The sequence below is a fragment of the Ictidomys tridecemlineatus genome, chromosome 4 (assembly GCF_052094955.1).
Source record: "Ictidomys tridecemlineatus isolate mIctTri1 chromosome 4, mIctTri1.hap1, whole genome shotgun sequence".
In the NCBI taxonomy this organism is placed as follows: domain Eukaryota; kingdom Metazoa; phylum Chordata; class Mammalia; order Rodentia; family Sciuridae; genus Ictidomys; species Ictidomys tridecemlineatus.
In genome coordinates this window covers 16617208-16644877 of record NC_135480.1, presented here as the reverse complement: position 1 = coordinate 16644877, position 27670 = coordinate 16617208, and the positions used below count along the sequence as shown (strand labels likewise).

Here is a 27670-nt window from a genome sequence, read left to right as displayed (position 1 = left end):
GAAATAACATTTCAAGTTTTACCTAATTCCTCAACTAGTAACTCTAACTGGTCACTTGCAGCAACCTTACCAGAAGGCACACAATTACTTGTATAACAGGCTTTTATTACGTTTGCTTTTTCACAGAATCAAAGTAAATCCCACGATAAAAGTAAATATTAAAAAATAGCAGCTAAACAACAACTGGTCATCAATTGGTTTTTGGTTAAAGGCTTAAGATATGTGTTAAAAGAATTGGGTCATGTTATCTTAAGGGATATAGTAAATATCTCAGAAAAAATGTGAGTACGTATGTGAGCAGAATATCTCAGATGTGTGGATTTCTGGGTAAGAGAAAAACCCAGAATGCCTAGGTTTATATGTTAAGTCTGCACCTGGATAATGAATGTTGCATTGAAAAGGTTACTGTACTTTTCTCTGCCTCAGTTCATTTATCTGCAAATGAGAGAGAATACTTTTACCTGTACCATTGATTTTCATGACCCATGGTGTTAATACATTTGAAGAATAATATTCATATTGTTTTAACAGTGAATGATTTTTATTGCATATATTTGTATTGTACATTAGTTAGAAGGCACATTTTATAATAAAATGTGATAGACAGGATCATTTGGAAAAAAATTTAAAAATACTTTCATATAGTAGATTTTAGTAACTTAATAGTATTCTATATTTATTTATGTCTCCATATGTTAGAAACTTGTCTAAATAGCAGCTTGAGCAATAGAGGTAAACTATGATGGAAATAATTGTTTCATCCCTATCTATTATTTTTATCATGCCAAGTATTCCTGAAAGTATGGAACTTTCTTCTGTGGCATCTCAGATACAGTCTAAGCCATTAATTTTATAATAGTGTCAATCTATGTCTACTTGGGGAGATCATTTCATTGCTATGTTGAAACAGGAGAATGTGTATAAGAAGACTAAAATTGGAGGATGTGTATCCTTGGAAAATGTAGTTCAGAAACCAGAACATTTTGCTGTACATAAATATTATTCTGTAATAATAAGCATCTACAATTGATCTGGTAGTGCCAGTGTAAAAGTACATTTACATCAATATTCTCTTTGTTACAGCCAGAATCATGTTTGTGCCAGTTTTAAATTCCTCTAAGCATCTTTTCTTGATACTTCTGACCAACAACTTTTCTCATCATCTCTGGTGCTTTGCTTAGTAGGAAGAGACTACACTCATTAAAAACTACACAAGCAAACTGAACAATTTAATCCTGAATTTTATTTCAGATTTATTCAATCAAGTTTATAATCATACAGACCATGATAGATGTAGGGTTTCTAAACATGGCTTTTCATTCCAGTTAAGTATTTTACATATTTAAGCATCTATTAGTGATAATATCTACATTGTGTAGATGAAAGTTGCAAATTAAAATCTTACTTTTTCTATGCTACTGTCATTTGGTAGTCAATAGTTATATCACAGATATTATATCATCTTTAAGAAAACATGATTATTTCTAAGTAAGGGAATAGTAAAAGTTAGAATGTGCCAGTGGTTCTTAGAGTTCCTCAGGCGATTCCAATGTACAAGCTGGAGCAGCACATAGAGAAACCCTGGCTCAGCTCGGCCTGCTTACCACACATCCTAAGGGCTGCAAACTTCTGCTATGCTTCCTGGAGTTCTGCCCTCCTCATTATACAGGGAGCCTGCTGTATTTCTTCACTAATGGCAGGTTCTTGCTGAATTCCCGTGGCTGTAATGCAGCTAGCAAAGCTGAAATTATATTTTTGATCCAACACAGTCATCATTTTCAGAAGCTGACCTCCTACCTACAATATGATTAAATCCTTCCTGAAGCATCTTTACTGAAGTGTGTGTGGTCCCTGAACTGGTATCCAAAGGAGCTTACTCTGCGTTTCATTGGCACAGAAACCTGTAAGTATTATGGGGTTAGAAGTTTTATGTTGAAATCTCATGTAATTGCCTCTTTTAACTAACCCAACTTAGAAGTTGATTGAATAAATGTAGCTCTCATTCATGAACATATTGAAAATTATACCCAGAAGAATATAGCTCTTTCAGAGTGCTTGTTCATATATTTAATCATATTAAATTAACTTTCAAGTAAAACCAATTACAAAAGTATGCTTACTTCAAACAGATGTATACATAAAACTAAATAAAGAGGATATGCTGAGAGCCATTAGCCAAGTAGGTATGACAATTTCCTTGCCAGCGTACCCCATGTTGCTTAGAGGATGGACTCATGGAAATGGACTTGCCTTGGACATTTGCAGTGACATTGCATGTATGTTTGAGAAAGGTGACCCTGCTCAAGGACCAGGGTGGATCCGGGTTTAGGGAGGATCCTACTGGATTAGGGCGGATCCAGGTTTAGGGTATATGCTGCTGGGAATAGGGCGTATCCTGCTGCCTCAGGCAGGGCTGCTCCTTGAGTTCCCCTTGAGTTCTCCTGGGATTCAGAGAGTAATTTTGGGATACAGAGCGGAGTGGAAGGGTGGATTTTGCCCAGAACGTGAATTTCCCCAGAACGTGTGTGTGTGTGTGTGTGTGTGTGTGTGTGTTTGTGTGTGTGTGTGTGTGTGTGTGTGTGTGTGTGTGTAGAGTGCCGGTGTGAGTTCGGGAATAAAGAATTGCTGTTTGAATCTATACAATATGGATATAACCTACTAGTTTGCTGAATTCATTTATTAGTTCTAAAAATTTTCTGTTGGAATTTTTTTGGATCCTCTAGATATAGAATAATGTTGTTGGCAAATAGTGATAGTCTGAGTTCTTCTTTTCCTATCTATATCCCTTTAATTTCTTTCATATGTCTAATTGCTCTGACTAGAGTTTCAAGACCTATATTAAATAGAAATGGTGAAAGAGGGTATCTCTGTCTTGTTCCTGTTTCTAGAGAGAATGCTTTTAATTTTTCTCCATTTAGAATTATGTTGGGGGCTGAGGTTGTGGCTCAGTGGTAAAGTGGTCTCTTAGCATGCACGAGGCACTGTGTTAAATCCTCAGCACCATATAAATGTAAAATAAAGATATTATGTCCATCTAAAACTAAAGAATAAATATTTTTTTAAAAAAAATTTATGCTGGCCTCGAGCTTAGCATATAGGACCTTAAACTATACTACAGAGCAACAATAAGAAAAAACAGCATGATAGTGAAACCAAAATAGACTGGTAAACCAATGGCACAGAATAGAGGTCACAGAGACTAATCCACAAAATTACAGTTATCTTATATTAGACAAAGTCACAAAAAACATATATTGGAGAAAAGATAGCCTCTTTAACACATGGTGCTGGGAAAAGTGGAAATCCAGATGCTGCAAAATTAATCTAGGCCTATATCTCTCACCATGCACAAAACTCAACTCAAAGTGGATCAAGGAACTAGGAATTAGACCAGAGACCCTACACCTAATAGAAGAAAAAGGAGGCCAAAATCTTAATCATGTCAGATTAGACTCTGACTTTCTTAACAAGACTCCTACAGTGCAAGAAAGAAAATCAAGAATCAATAAATGGGATGGATTCAGGGCTTGAGATATAGCTCAGTTGGTAGAGTGCTTGCCTTTCATGTATAAGGCCATGAGTTCAATTCCCAGCACCAAAAAGAAAAAAAAAAAAGGAATAAGTGGGATGGATTCAAACTGAAAAGCTTCTTCACAGCAAAATAATCAGTAAGGTGAAGAGACAGCCTACAGAATGGGATTTATTTTTTTCCACACACACATTAGATAGAGCACTAATATTTAGGCTATATGAAGAACTAAAAAAAAAAACCCAAATAAATAAATAAATAAATAACCTAGGAAACTGAACAGACACTTCTCAGAAGATTATATACAATCGATCAACAAATAATATCAAAAAATATTCAACCTCTCTAGCAGTTAGAGAAATGCATGTCAATACTACTCTAAGATTTCATCTTGCTCCTGTCAGAATGGCAGCTATTAAGAATACAAACAACAATGAGTGCTGGCAAGGATGTGTGGGGAAAGGAACACTCATAAATATCTGGTAGGACTGCAAACTGGTGCAACTAATCTGGAAAGCAGTATGGAGACTCCTTGGAAAACTGGAATGGAACCACCATTTGATACAGCTGTCCCATTCCTCAGCACATACCCAAAGGACTTAAAAACAGCATACTACAGGGACGCAGTCACATCAATGTTTATAGCAGCATAATTCAAAAGAGCAAAATTGTGGAACCAACCTAGATGCCCTTCAATATATGAATGGATAAAGAAAATATATACACAATGGACTATTACTCAACATTAAAAGAAAATAAAATCATGCCATTTGTAGGTAAAAGGATGGAGTTGGAGAACATCCTGCCAAGTGAAGTAAGCCAATCCCAATAAAACAAATGCCAAAAGTTTTCTCTTACATGTGGATGCTGAATCATAATGGGCGAGATGGGAGGAATGGAGAAACTTTGAATAGGGAAGGAGGAAAAAGGGAGGATGCATGAGGAAAGGAAAGATGGCGAAATGAGATGAACTTCATATAATACATGTATAAAGATACAAATGGTGTGATTCTACTTTGTGTACAACCAGAGAAATGAAAAATTGTGCTCTATATGTATACTCTAAATTGAAATGCATTCTGCTGTCATGTATAACAAATTAGAATAAATAAATAAATAAAAAGTATAACAACAATTACCATGTCTTATATTAGGAAACAGAGGAATGGAGTGAGGGGCATGTTGGATATTCTAATTATAAATATATGAGTGTCAAAGCCAGAGAGAAATGAACTCATACTACAATGTTGGTTTCAACTCCTATTGATATTATTACAGGTAGCAAACATAACAGACTTCATTCTATGACATGTTTTATAAGTCTCTTCAATTTCAGCAAACATCTCAACTCTTATGGTTTCCATTCTGGTAAAGTTTTCCAAACTATTATTCTTGAAATATCTATGTCATCACCAGTTATTTCTAATTGAACTGTTCTAGTTTTTTGCTAACTTTTTCCAATAGATTTAAAGAGAATATAAGACACCTCAAAGGCTCTTGTGTCTTCCAGAAATTCTGTCCACTTCCCTCCTTATATGGAAGTAATAACAAGTCATAGACAATCACCAAATCAGGAAAATAAACTATTTTGCCTATTGATTCTATTGCATGAGCATCCCAATGTGACCAGATAACAGTTTTCCATCTAATTTAATGAAATCATTGTTAGGTTCTCAGGAGAAATAATTAAGTATTTTTTAATAAATAAATCATATCCTAAAATTGTGAGGATGGGAAGAGAAAAATGTCTTAATGTATCTTCAGATGCAAAACTGTGAGGAGCTGTCTTTTTTCCCCCCACTTAATGTATCAGACACAATCTTGGTGAATTAAAATAATGGTGTTAGCAAGTTAGCATAGAAGAATTCATTTCCCCAGGCGGGGGGGGGGAGATAATTATTCAGGAATCATAACAATCTTAGAATTACTCAAGGGAACACTTATTTACATGCTGTAATAGAGTGGAAGAAAAAAATAAATGGAGGATAAATTCACAAAAAAATACTGAGAGATTAAAATGCTTGAATGTTTGAGGATGGCTAGAAACAGGAGACAAGAGACTGTGGTCACTATGAGCCAAAGAGTGTACCCTCTTTGTCCCCAAAAATGTGCTCTGTAGAGGACACCAAAATCTTTTGTCCCTGAGGTTGCCCTGCTGTGTACAACCCTGAAGAGAAAGGCATTGAAGCTTGCAACCTGTCAGTAAGGGACTGTTGTGTCCTCCCAGGAATAGAAGCAACATCAATTTAAAACACACACATACCACTCACCCTATCCTGCAGCCTTTCCACAGTACTCTCCTTCTGGACCAGCTCCATAGCTGCAGTGCATATATTCATGCCTCAGATCCTAGAACTACCAGTATTGGAGACTAGACTGCATGCTGCACCCAGATCCTCATTTTCTCTATGCATGCCCACATTCTTGTCAATAGATCTGTTGCATTTGCAACTTAGTATGTGCCCGGCACCCTATAACTGCTATATCTCCATTAAATTCCAACACAACATGTCTGTGTGTACCTATGCTTTCAACAACTGTTGTTATGGTCTAAAAGTGTCCTTCCAAAATTCATGTTAAAACTTAACTCCTACTGTGTTATTATGAGGTTTGGCTTTCAGGAAAATAGTTAAATCTTGAGGATTTTCCCCTCATAAGCTCATAGTGCCCTTTCAGAATAGGAACTCCCTGGTTTCTGACATGTGACAATAGAGCTTTCACCTTGTCTGCTATTTGGTGACACTGAAAAAGGTAACGTCTATGAGGAAAAAGCCTTTACCACTGAATCTGCTAGTGCCTCCATCACGTACTTAATAGCATTTGGTGTTGTGAAACCAAACTTATATTGTTTATAAGTTACCCAATCTCTGTTATTTTGGTATTAGATTAGGAAGACCTAAGAAGTTCCTCTTCCCTAACAACCCAGCACTACCTGTCCCTTACTACTGCAGTGTTTCTGCATACACTCAGGCTTCAGAGTCTGGAGTACCAGCTGCTGAACAAGCATTCACACTTTGATCATCATTATCAATAATTTATTAAGAGAAAATGTATCATGAACCATGAGGCCACCACTTTCCTAAACTTTAGAGCTATAAATTCTGTATGAGTACTTAGGATTAAGACTCAAGTTGCTTGCCCATTCCACAGGTTCTGCAATCAGATACCACCCCTACTATCACCATCATCATTTCCCCAACTAGACTTAGTGCCAACAGTCATCCTCTTGAGAATGATTTCATCAGTGGGAAAAAGAGTGGAGCCTTCTTGATCAGAGACTCCTACAACCCTTACTTCTACTGTAAGCACGCTCAATGTTGACCGCTGAGGATTAATCCAATCCTCATTAACACTGAGTTAAGCTAAAAGGTTCCATATAAAGCATGATACTGTTCCCTCACTGGAGGTAGAACAATTGGACCTTGCTCAGACAAGATACTCACATCTTCCATAGAGAGAGACTCTGCACACTGACACCAGACAGACTAATTTTTCATTAACTATCCTCAAAGAAAGGGAGACCTATAAATGACCTTTAAAGGAGTTGTGTGGTTTTAAGGAATCTCAGTCAACGTCAAAAGAACATAGAGATTATTCAACAAAATTAAATAATTTAACAATAAATCAACCAAATAGAAACGTGAAAGATTGAAATAAAAATGTAGAAATGAACAGAAATTTTGGAGCTGAAGAAAAAATTTAATGAAATGAAAAATGCAACAGAAAGAATTTACAGTATAATTGATCAAGGGGAAGAAAGAACCAGTGTACTTAAGCATAGTATTTTAAAAATAAATACTTAATGGGAAAAAAATAACAAATAATTGAGTAGGAATGAATAAAATCCATGAGATTTATGGGATACCTTAAAGACAGCTTACATTCATACCTTAGGAGTTAAAGAAGGAGAATAGACAGATTGAGAGTAAAAATCTGCATGAAGAAATCAAAGCTTAAAAATTAACAAAGATGTGGCAAATATAAATATTCAAATGGAGAAAGTTCAAAGACCTGTAATAAGGCTTAAAGCAAAGCTGGCTATAGCATGACATATCATAATCAAACTGTTCATATAAGATGTAATTGAGGAAATTATATCAGCAACATGGTAAATTAGCCACTCAAGTATCTATTCTTTTATGAATACACCAAATCAACCTCTATTCTTGTATTAATTCCTTTTGAGAAAAAGAGATCAATTGAGAGAGCCCCACCCACTGGGCAAATGAGAGAATATCCATATTAAATGAATAAGAATGTATAAGGTATACTCTCACATAAAACATGTCCTAGAAACTGTGACATAAAACTGGGATAGAAATATCTAATACTGATATCTTCCTATGGAAAGTAGAGCCTATATCTCACATTGTACTACTATCTCCAAAGTCATCTTCCAAGGTTTGACTCTCAACTCATAAACTCTGACTGCAGAGGGGATTGGACCAAATGAAAAAATATTAAGGAAAATTAAAAATTAGGAATATTTATTCTAAGTTAAAACAGTGAAGACAACATGATAAATCTCCAACTGACATGAGTGAAATGAGGACTTGTGATTAATCTGACAGGAAATTAAAAATAATCATCAAAGAAATGGATTCAGATCTCAAAAAAGCAATGCAAAAAAACCGTAGAATTTTTACCGAGGGAAAATATATACTTAAAAAGTAGCAAACAGAAATCATAGATCTGAATAATTCTATAATTGAACTAACAAATTCAATAGAAAGATTCTCCAGCAAAGTAGATGAATCAGAAGTAAGTGTTAGTGAACTTGGAAAACAGATGCCTAGAAATCATACAATCTGGGAAGCCTGAAGAAAAAATGAAAACATAAGATGATTTAAGAGACATAAGGGACTTGCAATCTGCATTTGGGGTAAAAATCGGGAGTTCATAACCCACTTCAATCTAATGTATGAAATATGATATGTCAAGAGCTTTGTAATATTGTGAACAACCAATTAAAAAAAATAAAAAATAAATAAACACAAGTGTACAGGGAAAAAAAATCATAAGGGACACTAAAAATCATATACATTTTCTAAATGACAGAAGGAGAAAAAGTGCAGGAAAGACAGAAATATATGTGAAGAAATAAGGCCCCAAACTTTTCAGGCTGAAAAGTTTTTGACCTTATTTCTTCACATATGATGACTTGCCATTTGGGACTCAGAGTATGACAACAGGAAATTTTGTTGTCTTTAAAGTATCCATTGAAATGCATGTTATATAGTATCATTATTCATAATAGTGAAAATGTAGAAACAAACCAAGTGTCCATCAAGGGTGAATGAATAATGAAAATATATTACATACTTAAAAATAATTGTTATTTCAGTTCTACAAACTAGGGCTTTCTGACACATGCAAAGGCATGGATGATTCCAGGAAATATTGGACTCATTGACAAGAGTCTGAGACAAATGGCTACATATTTTATACTTCTCTTTATATTTACTCTCCTGATTAGGGAAGCACACAGTCTCAGAATAGGTTCAAAATTGCCAAGTCTAACAGAAAAGGGAGAACAAGGGTGCCTGCCATGAGATGTGTTTCTTACTAAGATGATGAAAATTGTTCAGTGATTGAATAGTAGGGGTGGCTGCACAGCCTTATGAATATACAAATGATATGTTTATTTTAAAAGAAGACTCGAATTACTTAAATTAGGTGGAGGGGAGTGGAGTGAGGGGAAGGTTTATGGGGTAGCAACATTAGTAGAATGAATCAGAAATTATTACCCTCTGTACATATATGACTACATGACTAGTGGGATTCTACATTATGAACAGCCAAGCTATGGAAGGCACCTGGAAGTGGAGTCTGTATTTCAGCATGTTAAGCAGACTATGCATTTCAGTTTCTTAGATGTATGATTTCACTGGAAGAAGGTGACATATGTTTGTTGTGAAGCATGCTGTTTGCTAAATTCATTGCAGTATTCTCATAGGAAAATACCAAGCCAGGAAACTAATTAATCATGTTTAAATTACACAAAAGCCTGAAGGCAGAGGTCTGCAAGATTTAAGTCCCAACAGACAATGGGAAGAAATAAATATAATCCTCATGTTGTTCACACACCAGAGATAAGGACAGAAAGACATGCTTATCTCAGGTAGGTTTCTAAATGGCTATGTTTGTAGGATAGAAGAAAAATAAATACTGGCCTTCTTTGGAAAAAAAATAAGAGATCAAGTATTATGAAATGTATAGATGAATGATTTTATACCTGCTTGCTAAATGAATCATGCTCCTCAATCTCATGGTCAGTGATATTTTCTTGGTGATCTGAGTGGATTGGATTCACTCTACTTCTCATTTGTAGAATAAGAGTAAAGGATTTCTTTATTTATATTTTAATCAAGATTCATAAGGAAAGCATCCTATTTTTAAAATCCCTCTTCAAGTGATGTCGTACATATAAAGATTTTATTGTATCCAAATAATAATAGAAGTTACCTATTACAAAAAAATCCATGTCAATTCAAATCCATGTGGATCACATTCTGTGGATCACATTTAAAGAAATGTAGAAGACCAGTCACATTCCAGTTTTATACATCAACAGATAAATACATGTAGACACACCATCATGTAACATGCCATAACACAGAGATGAGCAAAAGAAACTGAAGCTTATGTAACTGCAAAACTTTGTCTATCATCACACTTTCATTTAAATGAAAACATCAATGTAAAACCCATGAATGAGCAAATGGTTGGTGGTAGTCCTCCCTACCAGTTTATTTTATGACTTTTCCTTGGCTTTTCAATGTCTATTTCCTTTGGAACCAGGAAAAAGCATACACAGAATATATAAAAGCATGGTATACAATGATGAAGAATGAGAGAACTTGGCTATTGGTTAAAGATAGGAGATGTTCACTTTTCTAGCATCTGGCTTGAGGCTTCTACTGAGAATGGGTAATAGATAACACAAGTTGCATATCTGGGATATATAAAAAGTTAGAGTCAAAAATCACAAACCTCCTGCATTACATTTTTTATATTATAATATCTTTTTGAAATTGACATATGTTTGGGATATATTCCGAATAAACACAAAACAATTTACAGAATGAAATTATGTTTTGCTTTACAGAAAAGTTTTTATTTTTACTGTTCAGAAAAAAAATCAAAGCCTAACCTGTCACAGCTTTGATGATATTCTTAACTATTTACTAAGAAAAATGGACAAGGGAAACTGCTCCTCATTAACTGAATTCCTTCTCTTGGGAATCACTGATAACCCTGAAATGAAAGTGTTTCTATTCTTTATATTTATGGTTGTTTACCTCATTAACCTCCTCACAAATCTTGGAATGATCATTTTAATCAGAACAGACTCCCAGCTTCACACTCCAATGTACTTCTTCCTGAGCCACCTCTCGTTCTCTGACCTCTGCTATTCTACAGCAGTTGGACCCAAGATGCTGGTGGACATATTTGCCAAGAACAAATCAATTCCCTTCCTTGGTTGTGCTCTGCAATTCCTCGTTGTCTGTATCTTCATAGATACTGAGTGCATGCTGCTGGCAGTGATGGCCTTTGATAGGTACAAGGCCATCAGCGACCCCTTGCGCTATGCAGTGGACATGTCCAGCAGGGTGTGCTCCCAACTGCTGGTTGGGGTTTACCTGGTGGGAACAGCAGATGGTTTGATACACACGATATTGGCATTCCAATTATGTTTTTGTGGTTCTAATAAGATAAATCATTTCTTCTGTGATTTACCTCCACTCTTACTCCTTTCTTGTTCTGACATACAAGTCAATGAGTTGGTATTATTTGCCCTTTTTGGATTCATTGAACTGAGTACCATTTGTGGAGTCCTGGTCTCTTATGGCTACATCATCTCATCAGTCTTAAAGATCCGCTCTGCTGAGGGGAGGCTCAAAGCTTTCTCCACCTGTGCCTCCCACTTAACTGCAGTAGCAATTTTCCAGGGCACTATGCTCTTCATGTATTTCCGGCCGAGTTCTGCTTACTCTCTAGATCAAGATAAAATGAGCTCACTGTTTTACATCCTTGTGATTCCCATGCTGAACCCTTTGATTTATAGCCTACGGAACAAAGATGTGAAAGGAGCCCTAGAGAAACTGAAAAACAGAAGGTGGTTTTAAATAATTTCCTTTTGTGTACATATGCATGCATGTATAGTTGTTATTGTTTTTATAAAATTATATTTGTATGACAAAAGAAACAAAGATGTGTCCCATAGTTTAATTTTCACATATAATAATTTGTACTAGAGTCTAATCATAAGAAAACTGTTGTAGACCTCCAAATGAATCATGCTTCTTTATATTTCTTGAATAAATATATGGTATTCATTTTCTGTGCAAAAATTTCCGAATGCTTTCAATAGCATAAAACTTTTGTTTATATTTTCATTCAAGTTTATTATATTAAGATTTAGTGAGTGTCTACTATGTTTTTTTTTTTTTTTTTTTTTTTTTTGCAAATTTAAGTGTCAGGCATTCCATCACAATTCCAGTAGTCCTTGTGGTAAATTTTATATTCTAATGGAAATAGAATAACAAGATTCAATAAGCACTCAAATAATTCATGCTGAAGTAAAATTTATCTTGAAACAACCAAACTCAAAAAAGGATTGAACTATAATTCAATGTTTAAATTATATGTGCAGGAAAAATCTTCCTGGGATGGAGATATCCAGTTAAAATCTAAACACAGGTATGCTTGGGAGTGGTAAGGATTGCATCAGGGCATTTACAATTAGAGAAGCTTAAAGATGAATAGGTCTATTGTAGCTGGCAAGTAAAGAAACCCAACAAGATTTGTTTACAGAGAGCCGCTAAAGGGTCCTGGTGAAGGGGCTCTGGCACTGGAATTATAAACCATCAACTCCTTCCTTCATCACTTCCTCCAGGATGATTCCCCCTGCTCTTTCCCCATTCTCAGTCCTGGCTAAGTGCTCCTCTGGGGTCCACAAATCAACTCTCAAAAGAAGTATTTAATGTTTCTTTGATTCTTAAATCAGTCTCTCCCATGTGAGATTGCAAAGTTTATTTTTCCAAATTAGACTGAGCCTTACACCTGTTTAATCCAAAACACTTACTTGCATCAAGTCTGAGACATAAAGTGGGAAAGAAACAAATAATAAATAAAGTACTAGATATCATTTTTGAGTGCTTACTAGATGTGGTAAAACAAAATCAACATAAAGTACGTGTTTGCATGCACACATGTACACACAGTGTTTCTTAAGAAATTACATAAAAGAATTTCATATAAATACAATGATTCTACAGAGACATGTCAATTTTCTGAGAAGTGAAAAAATGCACATCTGTGTATTTCCTTAATATTTTCATTTTTAACTTTCTCTGCTCTAATTTTCTTATGTCTCAAGAACTGAATGAGCTTCTTGAGAAAACCTGGGTGTGTCACTATATGTGAAGGAATATCCATACACACACGCATGTGCACACACACACACACACGCACATATATGACATAAAGACACTCTTAGTTATTATTAGTATCAAACTTAGTTATCAGGTATCTTCTCATTTAACTACAACTGCAATCCAAATGACTTTCTTCTTCAATAAATGTGACCTATATCAAATCTCTTTTTCTTTTGAAAAAACAAGGGTCTTGAACCTTCTTCCATCCAATTGTACAATGATTTGAAAGAGGCCCTGAAAAAACTTGAAGAGGGGTTTTATTAATTAATTATGTGCATAGAATTTTCTCCCACTCTTACACTACACTACATGAAAATAAAAATATTTTCACTAATGTGGTATGATTTGGTAAGTATTTATACCATATTAAAGAGACATCAACATTTATAATTCCTCAAATAGGTCTTGGTTCATTTTATGTATACAGTATTCACTATTTAGGCAAATTCAGGATTGCTAATATGTTCAATCTCTTGTTTTCAAAGTTACACTTATAAATTTTATTGTTTTAAGAATTTATAGAATCCTGAATTCCAGTTGCACTCCCAAGTACTTTGTAATTTACTGGTGAATCCTGAAGTGCTTTTTCTAACTCATCTTTTAATCTAATGAAAATAATAAATGTGAACCAAATGCTTATTCAAATTGTTCATAATACCTGCAATATGTCTAATATAAATTAACTGAACCTTATAAGTCCAATGCACACTGGACATATATAGTACCAGAATTTAAAACATGTGTCCTGGGAACGTCAACATTTAATCCTTAAATAAGGGATAAGTATATTTAAGTGGGAGATTCTATTGGGAAAAAAAAAAAACTCATTCTAGAGAGATGGTCAGCAGTGTGAGAGGCCATGAGGTGGCCAGGCCGATGTCATAGAGATGTGAAGAAGGCCAGTGCAGCTAAGTTATGGCAAACAAAGAGAACAGACTTGACTAGGCAAGTCCTTGCTACAATTCTCCACTCAGGTCACTTCCTTCTGGGTGCTTTTCTGACCTCCGGCATCTCCTGTCCTTGTTCTCACATCCCTGTGGGCCTCAGATCATGCTGAATCTGTGACTCTGTTTCCCAAGTCATTGCCTCCAATGTGGAGGAGCACTGAGCACTTTGAGATTAAGGACTGTGCTTTTATCTCTTCACCCCACCCCAGCCTACCATTTGAGCAAAGGAAGGAAGGAAGGAAAGAAGGAAAAGGAAAGGAGCAAGAGAAAAAGGAGGGTAGGAGAGACACAAGGAGTTTGGGAGAGAAAAACATCTGTTATTTTTGTTGGGAGTTTATTACTTATGAGGTTACAAAAAAATGACCAAATGTCTAATATTGTGTTGAATATATTTTGTGTGTGTTATAAGTAATGTGAAGTGGTTGTGCTAAAATTAATGGAACAGTAAATAAAGGCAAATAAATAATTTGGAAAATAAAAAAAGAGACTTATCTGAGTGTTTCTAAGACATTGAGGAACTTTCAATTGCTGTGCTGTAGTTTTTTAATGAGCAAAGCACTGGAAGTGACTTCTTCATATGAACACATATTTGAAAGTCATAAAGAATCACGAACACTTAAAATTTCAGCTACAACTATACCAGCTAAAAGTTCTGAAACACCTAAAGTTATGCAGCTGCCATTGTATTATTCCTTTGAGCAAAATATTTTGGACTTCTTATTAAACCCATGTAGGACAGTTAAATTCCTGTGCTTTCTAGGATGTCATTTTTCAGTGATCCAAAGACATTGTATGTGGAAGTATAGAGGCATAAAAAAAGTAATGAGCAATGATTATTTTAGTCATAATCACTTCTCAGCCTGTTTTATAAAAATTTTATCTACGAAGTCCTATATCTGAAATAGCCTCAGAGCAGAGGTATGTTTGATCCATGAAAACTTGGGTGTCAATCACAGATATATGAACATGCAATATAGCTAGCATATTACTGTTCATATGACTATTGCAAATAGTTTAAATTTTTTAAAAAATCAATTTTCCTCTTGGGCCTCAGTAATCATCTGGTCAAACAGAGTCTTAAACTGGATGACCTTTATTATACTCTTATTCCTACTGCCATACTGTCTGTCTAAATCAGTGTGACTTTGTTAATACCTATATTTGTTTCTATATTGGGGAAGAAAAAAGGGGGGACATGTGGGAGCATATTCATGTAAAATGGTGTCTTTGCATTTATCAGCCAATTTGACCTGAAGGTGCAGTGACAGTAATGCTAGCTAGACAGCAGGAGTTTCTGGAACCCAATACCATTAATCTGGACGCATTAACTGACTGTCCTTCTACTCTGTCTTTGGAATGTAAGAGATGCTTCATAAAAGTAAATATCCAGCTTTACTAGTTATCAGGACAAAGTTCATACCCTACATGATGGTTAAAATTGAAATCCCAAACCACTCTAAGTTACTGGTGAAGAAGAGAAACAATAAAAGGACTCAGTTCCTGAAAGTGTTTAGTGTACATATGCATGGGCACACCCCTTTGGGAAGCTGTATGACAGTGATAACTAAGTATTTACACACACACACACAAATATCCACACACATTTTTGTCTTAAAAATGTACATAAAAATCATTTTTTAAGAAGACTGCGTACAGTTTTTATATTTTTTTTCTGCAGTGTAATTTTCCTTTTTCTTATAAAAATGGCTCTCTTCTAAATAAAACAAAAATATCTTATTCTAAACCTGAGTATTTTCACTATTGTTTCCCACAAAAAGAAATGAACAAACCTAATTCTCTTAGGAGTGATACCATTCACTAACCTTATTGTTACTGTCCATAACTTAAGACCAGAAAATTAGTTTTTGAAGGAAGGAGTTTACAAGCAGGCATCTGCCTGGATAGTATTATTACATTTAAGGGCACTAATGACATAAAAGAGGTCCTTTAGCTAATGGCTGTTTTCTTACATGATTACTTCTGATTTTTTAAGTTCCAAATAAATGATTTCCTTCCATGATGAAAGAGTCACTACACAAAATAAAATCCAAGTTTTTTTAGAAAATTAATTATCCAACCAGAATAATAAAATTCAGGCTCTCATCTCAGATTGTCATGGAAAAGGGTGGAGAGAACTTAGACCTAATGGTATGCAGGCACAGTTGTGTTTAGGGAACAAAATTTAAGTCCCGCCTAAACAGAAAATAACCAAAAGAGATTTGTCATCTTGGAGACAGGGAGTCCTTTCATGGGAAAAGTACTTTGGAACAAGGATAATTTCCATCCTTTAAATACATAAAAGAGAAGTAGATAATGGTAGTGAATGAAGCTCTTGGGTGATTCAGATGTATCAGTGTTCTCAGTTTAATGGGTGGCAAATTATTACAATTACTTAATTTCAGCTTGACTTAGGCAACATTTCTCCTAGAGTAAATTTAGTACATTTGTATTGGTGCCATTACTCAATAAATAATAGTGAAACATGAAATGTCAATTAAGTGTTTCACTAAGGAAACTTTTGCCCCTAAACAAGATTTTAATGATTTTAGACCAAGATATTTTCTAGCTTTAAAAGAATTTTGAAAAAAGACTATGTCCCAATCTACGTATGGAGAAGGTAAGGATTGAGAAGACACTGGAATCACCAAGTTTTTTTGAGTATATACAATGGCTTATGCCTATCATTTTTCACAGAAGTTTTGAATATTCAATGTTTTTATTTACTGATTTAGTAGACACAATTAATTGCATTAAAAATGTAAGGGTATTTTATTTGATGTTACATTAAAAGATAGGGTTTAATGAACACATATAAAACTTTGCATTCTGAAATGTTTCACATGTTGCAAAATATCCCTCAAAAAGTCGCTAATACAGAGCATTTTTTCCAAGACCGCCTAGGTGCACAGCCTCGGGAGTGCTATTTTATTTATTTTCTAAGTGATTCTGGGGGTTGTGTGTTATGGCAGACATTTGTAAACCAATGTACAAAGTTGAAATGTCCAGATAAAAACAAATGAACAAACTATATTTCAATCTGGCATCCTACCTTATTGCTTCCCTCTACATTTCATCTCTGGTGAAATCTTGCTTTGGTATGGAGTTGGAACTTGAAGGACCTCTTCATTGTCTTAGAATCTAAGACTGTATATTCCTTTTTTTTATGACTGTAATAAAACACACTAAACATTTCCTGATAGAAGCCAAGACAACTTTTTTCAAAAGATGAAAATATTTTCTCCTATTAAACTATAGTTATAAATCAATCGAGAGCACAAGTTTTACACTCAAAAATGATGCTGATGGATTCCAGAAGTTTCCTGATTACTTCTGAACCTCATAATTTCTTTCTGTATAATGTAGTTGTTAGGGAAATACACAGTAATGTTTCATATATATGATAGTATATAAAGAGATAGCTTTTCATAAAATTTTCACAAAGATCTATATTTAAATTCACAAGTTTGCCCTTCACAAGTCCATTGCTGAGTGCATAGATGCTTAAAAAACCCATTCATAGAATGGTGAGCAGAGAAATTTTAAGGTCAGAAAAATCTGAATGCAGAAGAGTCCAATGAAGTCAAAGTCAGAGACTAACATGGTAAACTAACTTTGAGAGAAGATATAACATTATATTGGTAGACGTAGGGAAGATTTTGAAGGACAGACAAAATTCACACTCCAGGGTCTCCCAATTAGTTAAGAACTTCAATGAATAATATTACACACATATTATTTTGGAAAAGAATAGAAGTTGGCCTCTTTCTTGAAAGTATCATCAAACTTGTTTTTTTTTAAATACAGTATGTATTATCGATATTAGTAGAAACAGATCTCAAGGGTTGACTATTTCTACTCTTTGTTGAATATCCACCATAATAGCCTGAACATATTTAACAACACATCTTTACAAGTCTATTTTTTACTTAAATCTCTACTAGGGATTATGAGAATGTAGTGACCTCATATATGATTATATAAATACAAGAGAGCATTCTAGGTACAGTCAAGTTTGTGCATTCATAAAACGATAGACTTGAGTGTGGTTGGTATGAAATTTGGGAGAGGCATCAGACACTGATTAATAGAAAACAGCATGTGAGATGATTACATTTTTAAACCTGGTATAAGGAGTCTATTTAAGAAAAATGGAAGGAGGAGGATGACCAATGAAAGGGACATGAACATCATTAAGTAAAGAAGAGGAGAGGAGATGTGGGGATAGGAAACACAGTACAATGAAGCGGGCATTATTTCTGTATGTATACATGTGACTACATAATATGATTCTGCAACATGTACACTTAGCAAAATGAGGAATTATATCTCATCTATATATATATCAAAGTGTATGAATTCTACTGTCAGGTATAACTAATTAAAACAAATTAAAATATTTAAAAAACTGTCTGTCTTCACTAGAAATGCATGTAATCCTGATTGTCATGGAGTATGTTGCTAAATAAATTCTGACATAGATCAATTTGTGAGAAGGGTAAAGAATTACATTAAAATTTCAGCCTGTGCTGAATAAATCCCAGGGGAAAAAAATGAGCCAGAGATCTAATTAATCATGCTTGAATAATACAAAGGAGTGAGGACAGATGCTTAAGAGATATAAGTCCCAACAGTCACTAGTTTAAAATACAATGTGATCTACTGAGCATTCACGTACCAGAGATAAGGACAGAAAGACTTTCTTATTCAGGTAAGTTTCTGAATGTCTAATTGAAAAAGAAAGGAAACAGAAATCACTGCCTTGTTTGGAAAAATCAGAAATCAAGTATTGAGGAATGTTTCAATGAAAGATTTTATTCCTTATTACTCAGTTAAATATGGCCAATGATATTTTCATGTTAGAGCTCTGTAAATGCCACTGCATTCATTTGTCATTTGTGTAAGGATAGTTACTTGTTTATTTGTTTTCATCAAAATTCATTAGTAACCCATTCCTGTTAAAATCACTCTGCAGGCAATATGGTGCAGGTAAATTTAAAGTCTGAACTAGCTTAACCAAATAATAATACAGGTAGCACATTATAAATACCAATATATGTAAATTGAAGCCCAAGTGGATCACATGCCATGTTATTGATGTCTAGAAGAGATAATATATGAGTGCTCAGATTCCAGTTTTTACATATAAGAAGATAGACAGAGACACCCCACCATGTGCATATATAAACACATAGTAAAAACAAGAAACAGAAGCCTGACTCTAAAATATTTACTATTTTTCTATTTTCACTTTAAAGAAAAACTCAATTAATAGCCAAATTTAAGACAAAACGTTTGTTTTGTTGTGTTGCTCCTACTTCTTTTTATCACTACTTTTTGGCTTTTCAAGGGTATTTTCCTTTGGAACTAGGTCAGTTATACAAAGTATTTATATGATATTGGTAAATCAGTGATGATATGTGATAGACTAGTTCCATAAAATGTGTTTTATTTTACAAAAAAGCCATAAAACCACCAAAAAAGTCATCATAATGATTTTTTTAACTTTATGGTATATCATTATTAGTAATTAAATCAATTCTGATTCTTGAACAATATAATAAATGTCATACCTTTGTCGAAGTTATTGGATATTCAGTCTTTTATGGTTTCTGTCTCTAAATTTGGTATTTCCTTTACATCATTTTATAACCAAAACCATGTTAGTTTAGTACCATCCACTGAATGAATGATAGATGCTCAGAGAGGAACGTATCTCAGGACTTATATAAATATTAACAATAAAAGCTTATCAACATCCAATTCTAAAAAAAATAATTTGTTTTCATATGATAATAACTTTAAATGTCTGGGACATTTCCTGAGTGTACAGAAAATAACTTACAGAAAGAAATTACATTTTGTCTTATAGGTGTTATTTTTTTGGCTATTCAGAAAATATTGGATCTTAACCTGATGAATTTTCTAATAGTGTAGGAGAAGAATGAAGAAGAATGGATCCTGGAAACTGCTCCTCATTAACTGATTTTTTTCTCTTGGGAATCACTGATAACCCCGAAATGAAAGTTGTTCTGTTCACTGCATTTCTAGTTGTTTACCTCATTAGCCTCCTCGCAAATCTTGGAATGATCATTTTAATCAGAACAGACTCCCAGCTTCACACTCCAATGTACTTCTTCCTGAGCCACCTCTCGTTTTCTGACCTCTGCTATTCTACAGCAGTTGGACCCAAGATGCTGGTGGACAAATTTGCCAAGAACAAATCAATTCCCTTCCTTGGTTGTGCTCTGCAATTCCTCGTTGTCTGTATCTTCATAGATACTGAGTGTCTGCTGCTGGCAGTGATGGCCTTTGATAGGTACAAGGCCATCAGCAGGCCCTTGAGCTATGCAATAGACATGTCCATCAAGGTGTGCTCCCAACTGCTGGTTGGGGTTTACCTGGTGGGGCTGACAGATGCTTTGATACATACGTCTTTCACATTCCACTTGTGTTTCTGTGGGTCTAATGAGATTAATCATTTCCTCTGTGATATTCCTCCTGTCCTGTCCATCTCATGCTCAGACACACAGGTCAATGTGTTAGTGATCTTCACCATTTTTGGTTTCATTGAACTGAGTACCATTTGTGGAGTCTTGGTCTCTTACGGCTACATCATCTCATCAGTCTTAAAGATCCGCTCTGCTAAGGGGAGGCTCAAAGCTTTCTCCACTTGTGCCTCCCATCTAACTGCTGTTTAGATTTTCCAAGGCACCATGCTTTTCATGTATTTCCGGCCAAGTTCTTCCTACTCTCTAGATACAGACAAAATCACTTTACTGTTTTATACCCTTTTTATTCCTATGTTGAACCCTCTGATTTATAGCCTACGTAACAAGGATGTGAAAGAGGCCCTACAAAAACTGAAAAATAAAATTTTGTTTTAGTATATGTTATTGATATACATTGACACACAAATGTATATATTCATGAAATGTTCTGTACTTCATTGTGGGATGCCAAAATATGGTACTCTTTGTTTCTTAAAAAACAACAACAAAAAAAAAACTTTCTGGTCTCTTTGTTAGTGTGCCAGAGCTGATTTTTTTGGGGGGAGAAGGGGGTTTTTTTGGTGTATATTTTATGCACAAATTTTATTTTTCTTCTAGTTATTGTGCCTTTAGTAAGTATAACTAATTATTTATGTTAATAAATCCTATAATGTATTGGAAATTCACAACATTGATTGATTAGGCATGTATAATTTACAAGAAACTTTGTAACACTATAATGCCAAAAAGTAAAGGATCCTAAGAAGAAGCAAAATGTCAAAAATCTATACTGCAAAGAAGAAAATACTCTTGGAAATGAGGACTTTTAGTTTTAGAAAAGAACAATCAATAGACATACACTGGTAGGGTGATGGGGAGAAGAAAAGATTATAGATGGAGATGAGAATTAGAGATCCTAGGCAGGCAGGAGCACTGGCCTTTACAGATAAGGAAGTCCACAAGTGAAGAATATAAAGAAACATGTTTTCATCTGTATTCCCCTAATGATGTGTGGTGCTGAACAGGTTGTCATTACTTATTGGCAATTTTTATGTCTTTTTTATTTTTTATTTTTTGAGCAGTATCTATTTGGATCATTTGTATATTTTTACACTATCTTTGTTTTGCTTTTCTTTCTCCTTCTACTAATTTCTTGGATTCCCATTGGAACCATGAGTTCTTATGTTATACTAAGGTAAATATAGTCAAGTAAATGTACTGTATACTTAAAAATAAATAGAAAAAGTGAGTTTTAGTGCTAAGCCTCTAAGAAAATATATGTCAAATATACTCATGGCTCTGATTTTGTCATTACATTGTAAGCATAGGACTCAGCCTCACATCATACACATATATTTGTAAAATTCCATGTCAATTATATGTAAATAAAATTAAGGAAAATAAACTTGCAAAGATAAGGGTTTTGTGCTAAAATACTCCACTCAGTCACTTACACTGAGGTTCTCTTCTTCCCTTTCTCAGCCCTAAATACATCTTGTAATTCATAAATTATGTCTCCTACAGGCATTGATCCATTCATCAGCCTGTTCATTAAACTATCACCTTCCTTAGGAGACTGTGAAGATTCTCTGCTTAAGGACAGCGTGATTTGTTCCTGTCACTCTAGCACTACTCCATGACTAAGACACAAAATGGGAAAAACAAACAAACAAACAAACAACAACAACAACAAATCAACCTAAGGCAATCCCAGTGACTGGGAAGGCTGAGGCAGATTAGCTGCAGGAAATTTGTGAAGCCCTAAGCAATTTAGTGCAACCCAGTCTCAAAGTAAAAAACTATAAAGAGATGTGTCTCAGTGGTTAATCAGTGGTTAAGTGTCTCTAGGTTTAATCCCAGGTGCAACCCTCCCACAAAAATAAAATCAACCTATGTGATAGCGTTTTGAGAGCTTATTAGATATTAAATAAAAATTAACTGACATTGTGGTATGTGCCTTTAATACCTATTTTATAGTTTGGAAGAAAGTAAATAAAACTGTGGATTCTAGGATAAGAAATCAAAAAAGGCATGAAAATTAGTTTAAACAGGAAGTAAAAATATTGTTTCTGTACTTCACTGATGTTTAATTACTCCATTGGACTCTGCTGAAGTTTATCATGCCACAAAACTGGAAAAAGCTAGGTGAGGAAATGGGTATACAGTCACATGTTAGAAGAAATACACAAAACTATGTGATATTGTTAGTTATCTGATAAAGGTATACAAGCTAAGATACATGAATGTTGTTATGGTTTGAATCAAAAAACATCATCCTAAAAAACTGATGTCTTGAAAACATGATACCAAAGCAGAAAGGTTCAGAAGTGTGGCTTTTTAGACAGTGATTAGGGCTGCAATATTATCAGTGGATTAATCCATTTGATAGATGAATAATTTTAGCTGACTCATAGGTAGTAACTGTTGGCAGGAGGACATAATAGGAGGAAGGATGCAACTGGGGACATGCTCTTATACTACATTTTTCCCAGGGCTCCTTTCTTTCCCTGCCTCCTATTTCATACTTTCCCTCAACATTTTATGAGGTAGACATCCTAGGTAACTCACAGTGACTATGGAATTTATCAAGTTACTCTTCCTCAATAGACACCAGTCACCTCTTTATTTTAAAAAAGGGGGCGGGATTTATGGCAGATCATCTATGAGGTAGTTTACAGTGGACTCCAGTTTTCCTCAATATATCTGTGGTGTTGCTGCCATCTAAACCTATCGTGACTATTAGAGATATGTTAAATATCAAAATAATAATAATAAAAATGATGAGGTACTTCAACTTTGCACGAAAGAACTATATGGTATCTCCTGGTAATATGGCCTAAATGGACAATGACCACTGGTATCAGCTAAAAATGTGAGTTGTGAAAATTCAGATGCATTTTTAATCAAAGTCTCTTTAACTGATTTTCATTTCTACATTTAGACTTACAGTCACATCACTCAAGTGGTTTTAAGACTACTAGATCTCAGATGAATAAAAATTAAAACTATATAACTTCTAACTTATCCAATGAAATAATCAAATGAAAATGATTCATGATGTTAATTTCAGACATTTGTGAAGATATATAACAACTACAGCTTTTAGTGACAGTAGGAGTCATAATAGTTTCAACTGGAAAATTATTTGGCAGAGTCTTTTATAACTGAACATACACATACCTTATTATCCCAAAATGCTCTTCCTTATTTTACACCCAATAGATTAAATGCATGATGCACAATCACGCTTGTGCAAAAATGATCACAGTAGAAGTGTTTGCAATTTGATTAATAATGGATGGTGTGTTTATTTGTTAAGATGCTGCTGCACATTGAAAACAAATAAACTATCACCACATACAAAAGAATAGAGTAATTTAACATAAAAAGAGTTAAAGAATCCTGCCATTTAGGAGTACAAATGGAATTATTTCACTTTTATAGGGTTTTTAAAACATCCAAAATGAAGCTAGTATTTTGAATAGCAATTTATGGATAGGACCTAGAGATACTGTCTTAAACGCTGATTCTGCTCTGTTTTGTCGTCTAGGTCTTGGTACATGACCATTTCCATTTCCATTTCTGAAGTTACTCTTGATGCTGTTTACTTTTGAGCCACTATCTATTAATACACAAATTCTTTGTGACATAATTTGGATTAACTGTTTTTCAGCAACATATTAGTATATTACTGTTTCTCCTGTATTGATGGGAAGTAGAAGTTGGACCACTGAGCCTGGATGGGCTGCCATGTTCATGAAGCTAAAGGTGGCATTCTTCCCAGACTCTACACTGAGGAAAGTGAGCAATCACTGCCGATAGAGAAGAAGTAGGAGTGAAAAAAAAATGAATTTGAAAAGAAATCAGAAAAACAAATACCCTTGAATGTTTCCTCCAAATGTGCACCAGAGAATTAATAAGGCTCTTGAGTACACAAAATATTACATTCTTGAGCTAACCTGGTGGAAAATTATTGGCAATTATTTAGATTTGCTTTTTGTCTCAATAGTATCTCTCAGAGGAATACATTTGTTATTTTACTGTTGGAATCATCATTCAAAAAATGAAATATCAAGAGACATTAAAAATTATCACTAAGAATCACTTTTCCAAAGACTAAAATACTCAGATGTGACAGAACTTCACCTGATGAGTATTTTAGCTTTCTAGAAAGCAAAAGAAATGCTCCATATCAACAAACCAGACAAACAAAAATGACCACCACAAAACCTACAACCATTACTTCAAGTTGGGCTGTAGAGGGAACGTGAAACTACTTGAAGCATTAGTATGCATAACCTGTTGCAGTTCTTTTACCCCTTACTGTTTGGCAATTTTTCACATTCATCATACATAGGAATTTTGGCAATTGAATGAACTACATTAAGATTTACATTATGTAGTTAATATACATGGTCACTGCACACTTTCTTAAAATTGTCAACCAAAGACATTTGAATATCACATAGTAAATTATGCTTGTGCTTCTTTCAGTAATTTAACATGAGAAATTTCTATGAATTCAGTGAGATAATCCCTACAATACTCTTTAAGTTGACTTATCACTTATGGGTTTTAGACAACTTAGTGCCTAATATATATGACAATCTGTGGTGATAATTAAATAATGTAAAGTGCCTGACTAGGATGAGAAGTCTAAATTTTCTTTTGAAGGTGAAATCTACTTGTTGTTATAGGGTATTTCTTAGAATATGTGTTTAAAAATAACCCTTGCACATGATAAATTATGTATGCATAATTTTACTTATAAGTAGATGTTTTATGATATGAAAATTAGATATAAGAAAAAAATGTTCATTAGTAGAAGAGATTAAATAAATTAATGTGTGGAAATAGAAAGGAAAGCATCACATCACAATATTTATTTGTATGCAAAGTATATTTATTCTGACATTATTTTTGTTGAAGATGAGAACCCCTGAGTATAGAAAACAAAACTAATTATCACAAGACAGTGTGAAAACTGTTCATTTTTGGTCCCTTTGTAAAATTATTTCTTTTTTTAGGTACAAGGGACTAAACTCAGGGGCACTTGACCACTGAGATGTATACCCAACTCTATTTTGTATTTTATTTAGAGACAAGGTCTCACTGAGTTGCTTAGTGCCTTGCTTTTTTTGAGGCTGGCTTTGAACTCCTGATCCTCTTGTCTCAGCCTTCCAAGCCACTGGGATTACAAGAGTGCGCCAGCACCCAGTATAAAACTATCTTTTAAATGTGTTTGATGAAGAGTATTTGTGCATGCATGTCCATAAAAGTGTTTGAGATTCATTTGTTTTACATTTATGTCATTAAAACAAAATGAACTGTCACACTGAGGTATGGAATGCTGGTTGACTGCAGTCATTTTAGTATTTCAAGACATAATATTAGGCATTAAGCTGGATAAAAATGTAAGATTTTTTTTTAAAAATTAAATACTTTCTGAATATTAACCAAATTTCCCAATTACCTAACTTCTTTAAAATATCAGATGCTAAACTTATTCCCGAGGGATCAAGTGCTCAGCACCCAGGGGTCAAACACAGAGATGTTTAAAATCAGAGTCTAGTTTCCATCATGTGTGCTGCTTTCTCCTTATCCTCCTCATAACCTATTTTTCTAGACTCTGTCTTTGCTCTTGGCTAAAGCGGAGTAGAGGCTCCTCCTGGTTACCTCTGCTGACCATCTGCTAAGCACATCTCTATGCTGCTCAGATCAGGGGCCTAAAACTGCACTAAGGAGTTCAGTCCTAGACTCCACATTTCCAAGAAATTTAGATAATTAATCCCAGAGCAACTCATTCTATGTTATACTCCTTGGGGCTGATCCTAAAGGCTGTTGCTGAAATGGCAGCTATGAAGAATCAATAACCATCTATTTTGACACATCCATGCACTTCAAAGTATATTTACTGCTAAAGACTCAGGTTGAAGTACTTAGTTCTCTTCAATCTCAAAATGCCATAGTCTTACTGATCTTTATGGATAAATTAGTTTTTAAAAAATGCATCTCACTGTAGTGAGTAAAACTGTGGTCATGTATTACAATCCACCATATATTTTCCCTGTCAGAAAGTCTTTCTCTTAGCTCATCCACTTTCTAAATATTTAACCTCATCTTCAGATTTAACTTTTTTTTTTTTGAATTGTCATCCACACTTTCTATAAAGGTCATTTCCAGCAGTCAACTATGCCATAAACCACCAGTTCCAGGCTTTAGTTCCCAGTCCTGACCCTAACAGTAGAGCATCCCTCAGAAAGTTTTGCTTTGTACTTCATAGATCAAGAAATTTCAGATCCATTAGACTTTTGAGGAAACAGTCTAAGAACCAGACTTTATCATATTCTATATACAGAAATTTGCTAATAATTTACCTATTTTTTAGACATCCTACTTGATAATAACTTGTAATGGGCATCCAAGCATATATGGTACCCACTGTGGAGAATAAACCAAAAATACTATAAAAGGAATAACTATTTTTTTGCAAGTCAGATGTATATGGTAAGAACTGAAAACAATCAATAGTAAACCTGTATTTATTTCACAAAATTTACTCAGAATATGCACTGGGAAGACACTGTGATACAAATGCAAAAGATTAAAAGCAATGAATTAAAATTAATAAATAATTTTGTAGGAAAATAGAACACAGACATAAATAAGTGTAAGACACAAAATAATGAGAATAGAGTACTCAAAGAAGTACACCTATGATTCTTACGAGATTTAGAGTACAAACTACCCTGTGATTGTAAAGGAGGATTCAGAATAAAATTTTGACAACAATATATAATGAGTCTTTTTAGAATGAGTGGAATTTGGATAGGTAAAGTACAATGAACACATGTTTACATGAAAATAAAAATTAATTTGCAAATAATCTTTGTTACTGTCATTAATTTTCTTTCACAAAAGGGCCAACATTGTTATATCAGTGACTTATTCATTTTTGACAGAAATTGTGAAAAAAGTTAAATAGTAAGAACAGAAAATGTGTAAGAATAAGAGACACAAGAGTGTAAGAAAAGGTAAATCTTCCCCTGAAATAAATATTAAAAATTTTAACTGCGAAATAACAGATAGTGATGATATAAATAAAACAAGAATCTAGTTCCACTGTTGATCTCTGGTATTTTCTTTTGTGGAAGTTTCATTATCGACAGATTAGAGAAATATCCTTATTAAATTGACATTTGCAACAGACAGAAAAAAATGTCAAAGAATAGGTATGTTTGAAAATTACAACATTGATTCCTTTTA

General features: G+C 34.2%; 1 protein-coding gene and 1 pseudogene across 1 annotated transcript; both read left to right on the top strand.

The window, feature by feature from the left end:
- Nucleotides 1–10710: 10710 nt before the first annotated feature.
- On the top strand, nt 10711–11658 carry LOC101977435 (olfactory receptor 5W2). Its single transcript, XM_005342167.3, has one exon. The coding sequence runs from the start codon at nt 10726–10728 to the stop codon at nt 11656–11658; it is 933 nt and encodes a 310-aa protein (XP_005342224.1). The 5' UTR covers nt 10711–10725.
- An 8209-nt stretch (nt 11659–19867) lies between these two features.
- LOC101958169 (olfactory receptor 5W2-like) lies at nt 19868–20800 on the top strand (annotated as a pseudogene).
- The last annotated feature ends 6870 nt before the right edge of the window (nt 20801–27670 follow it).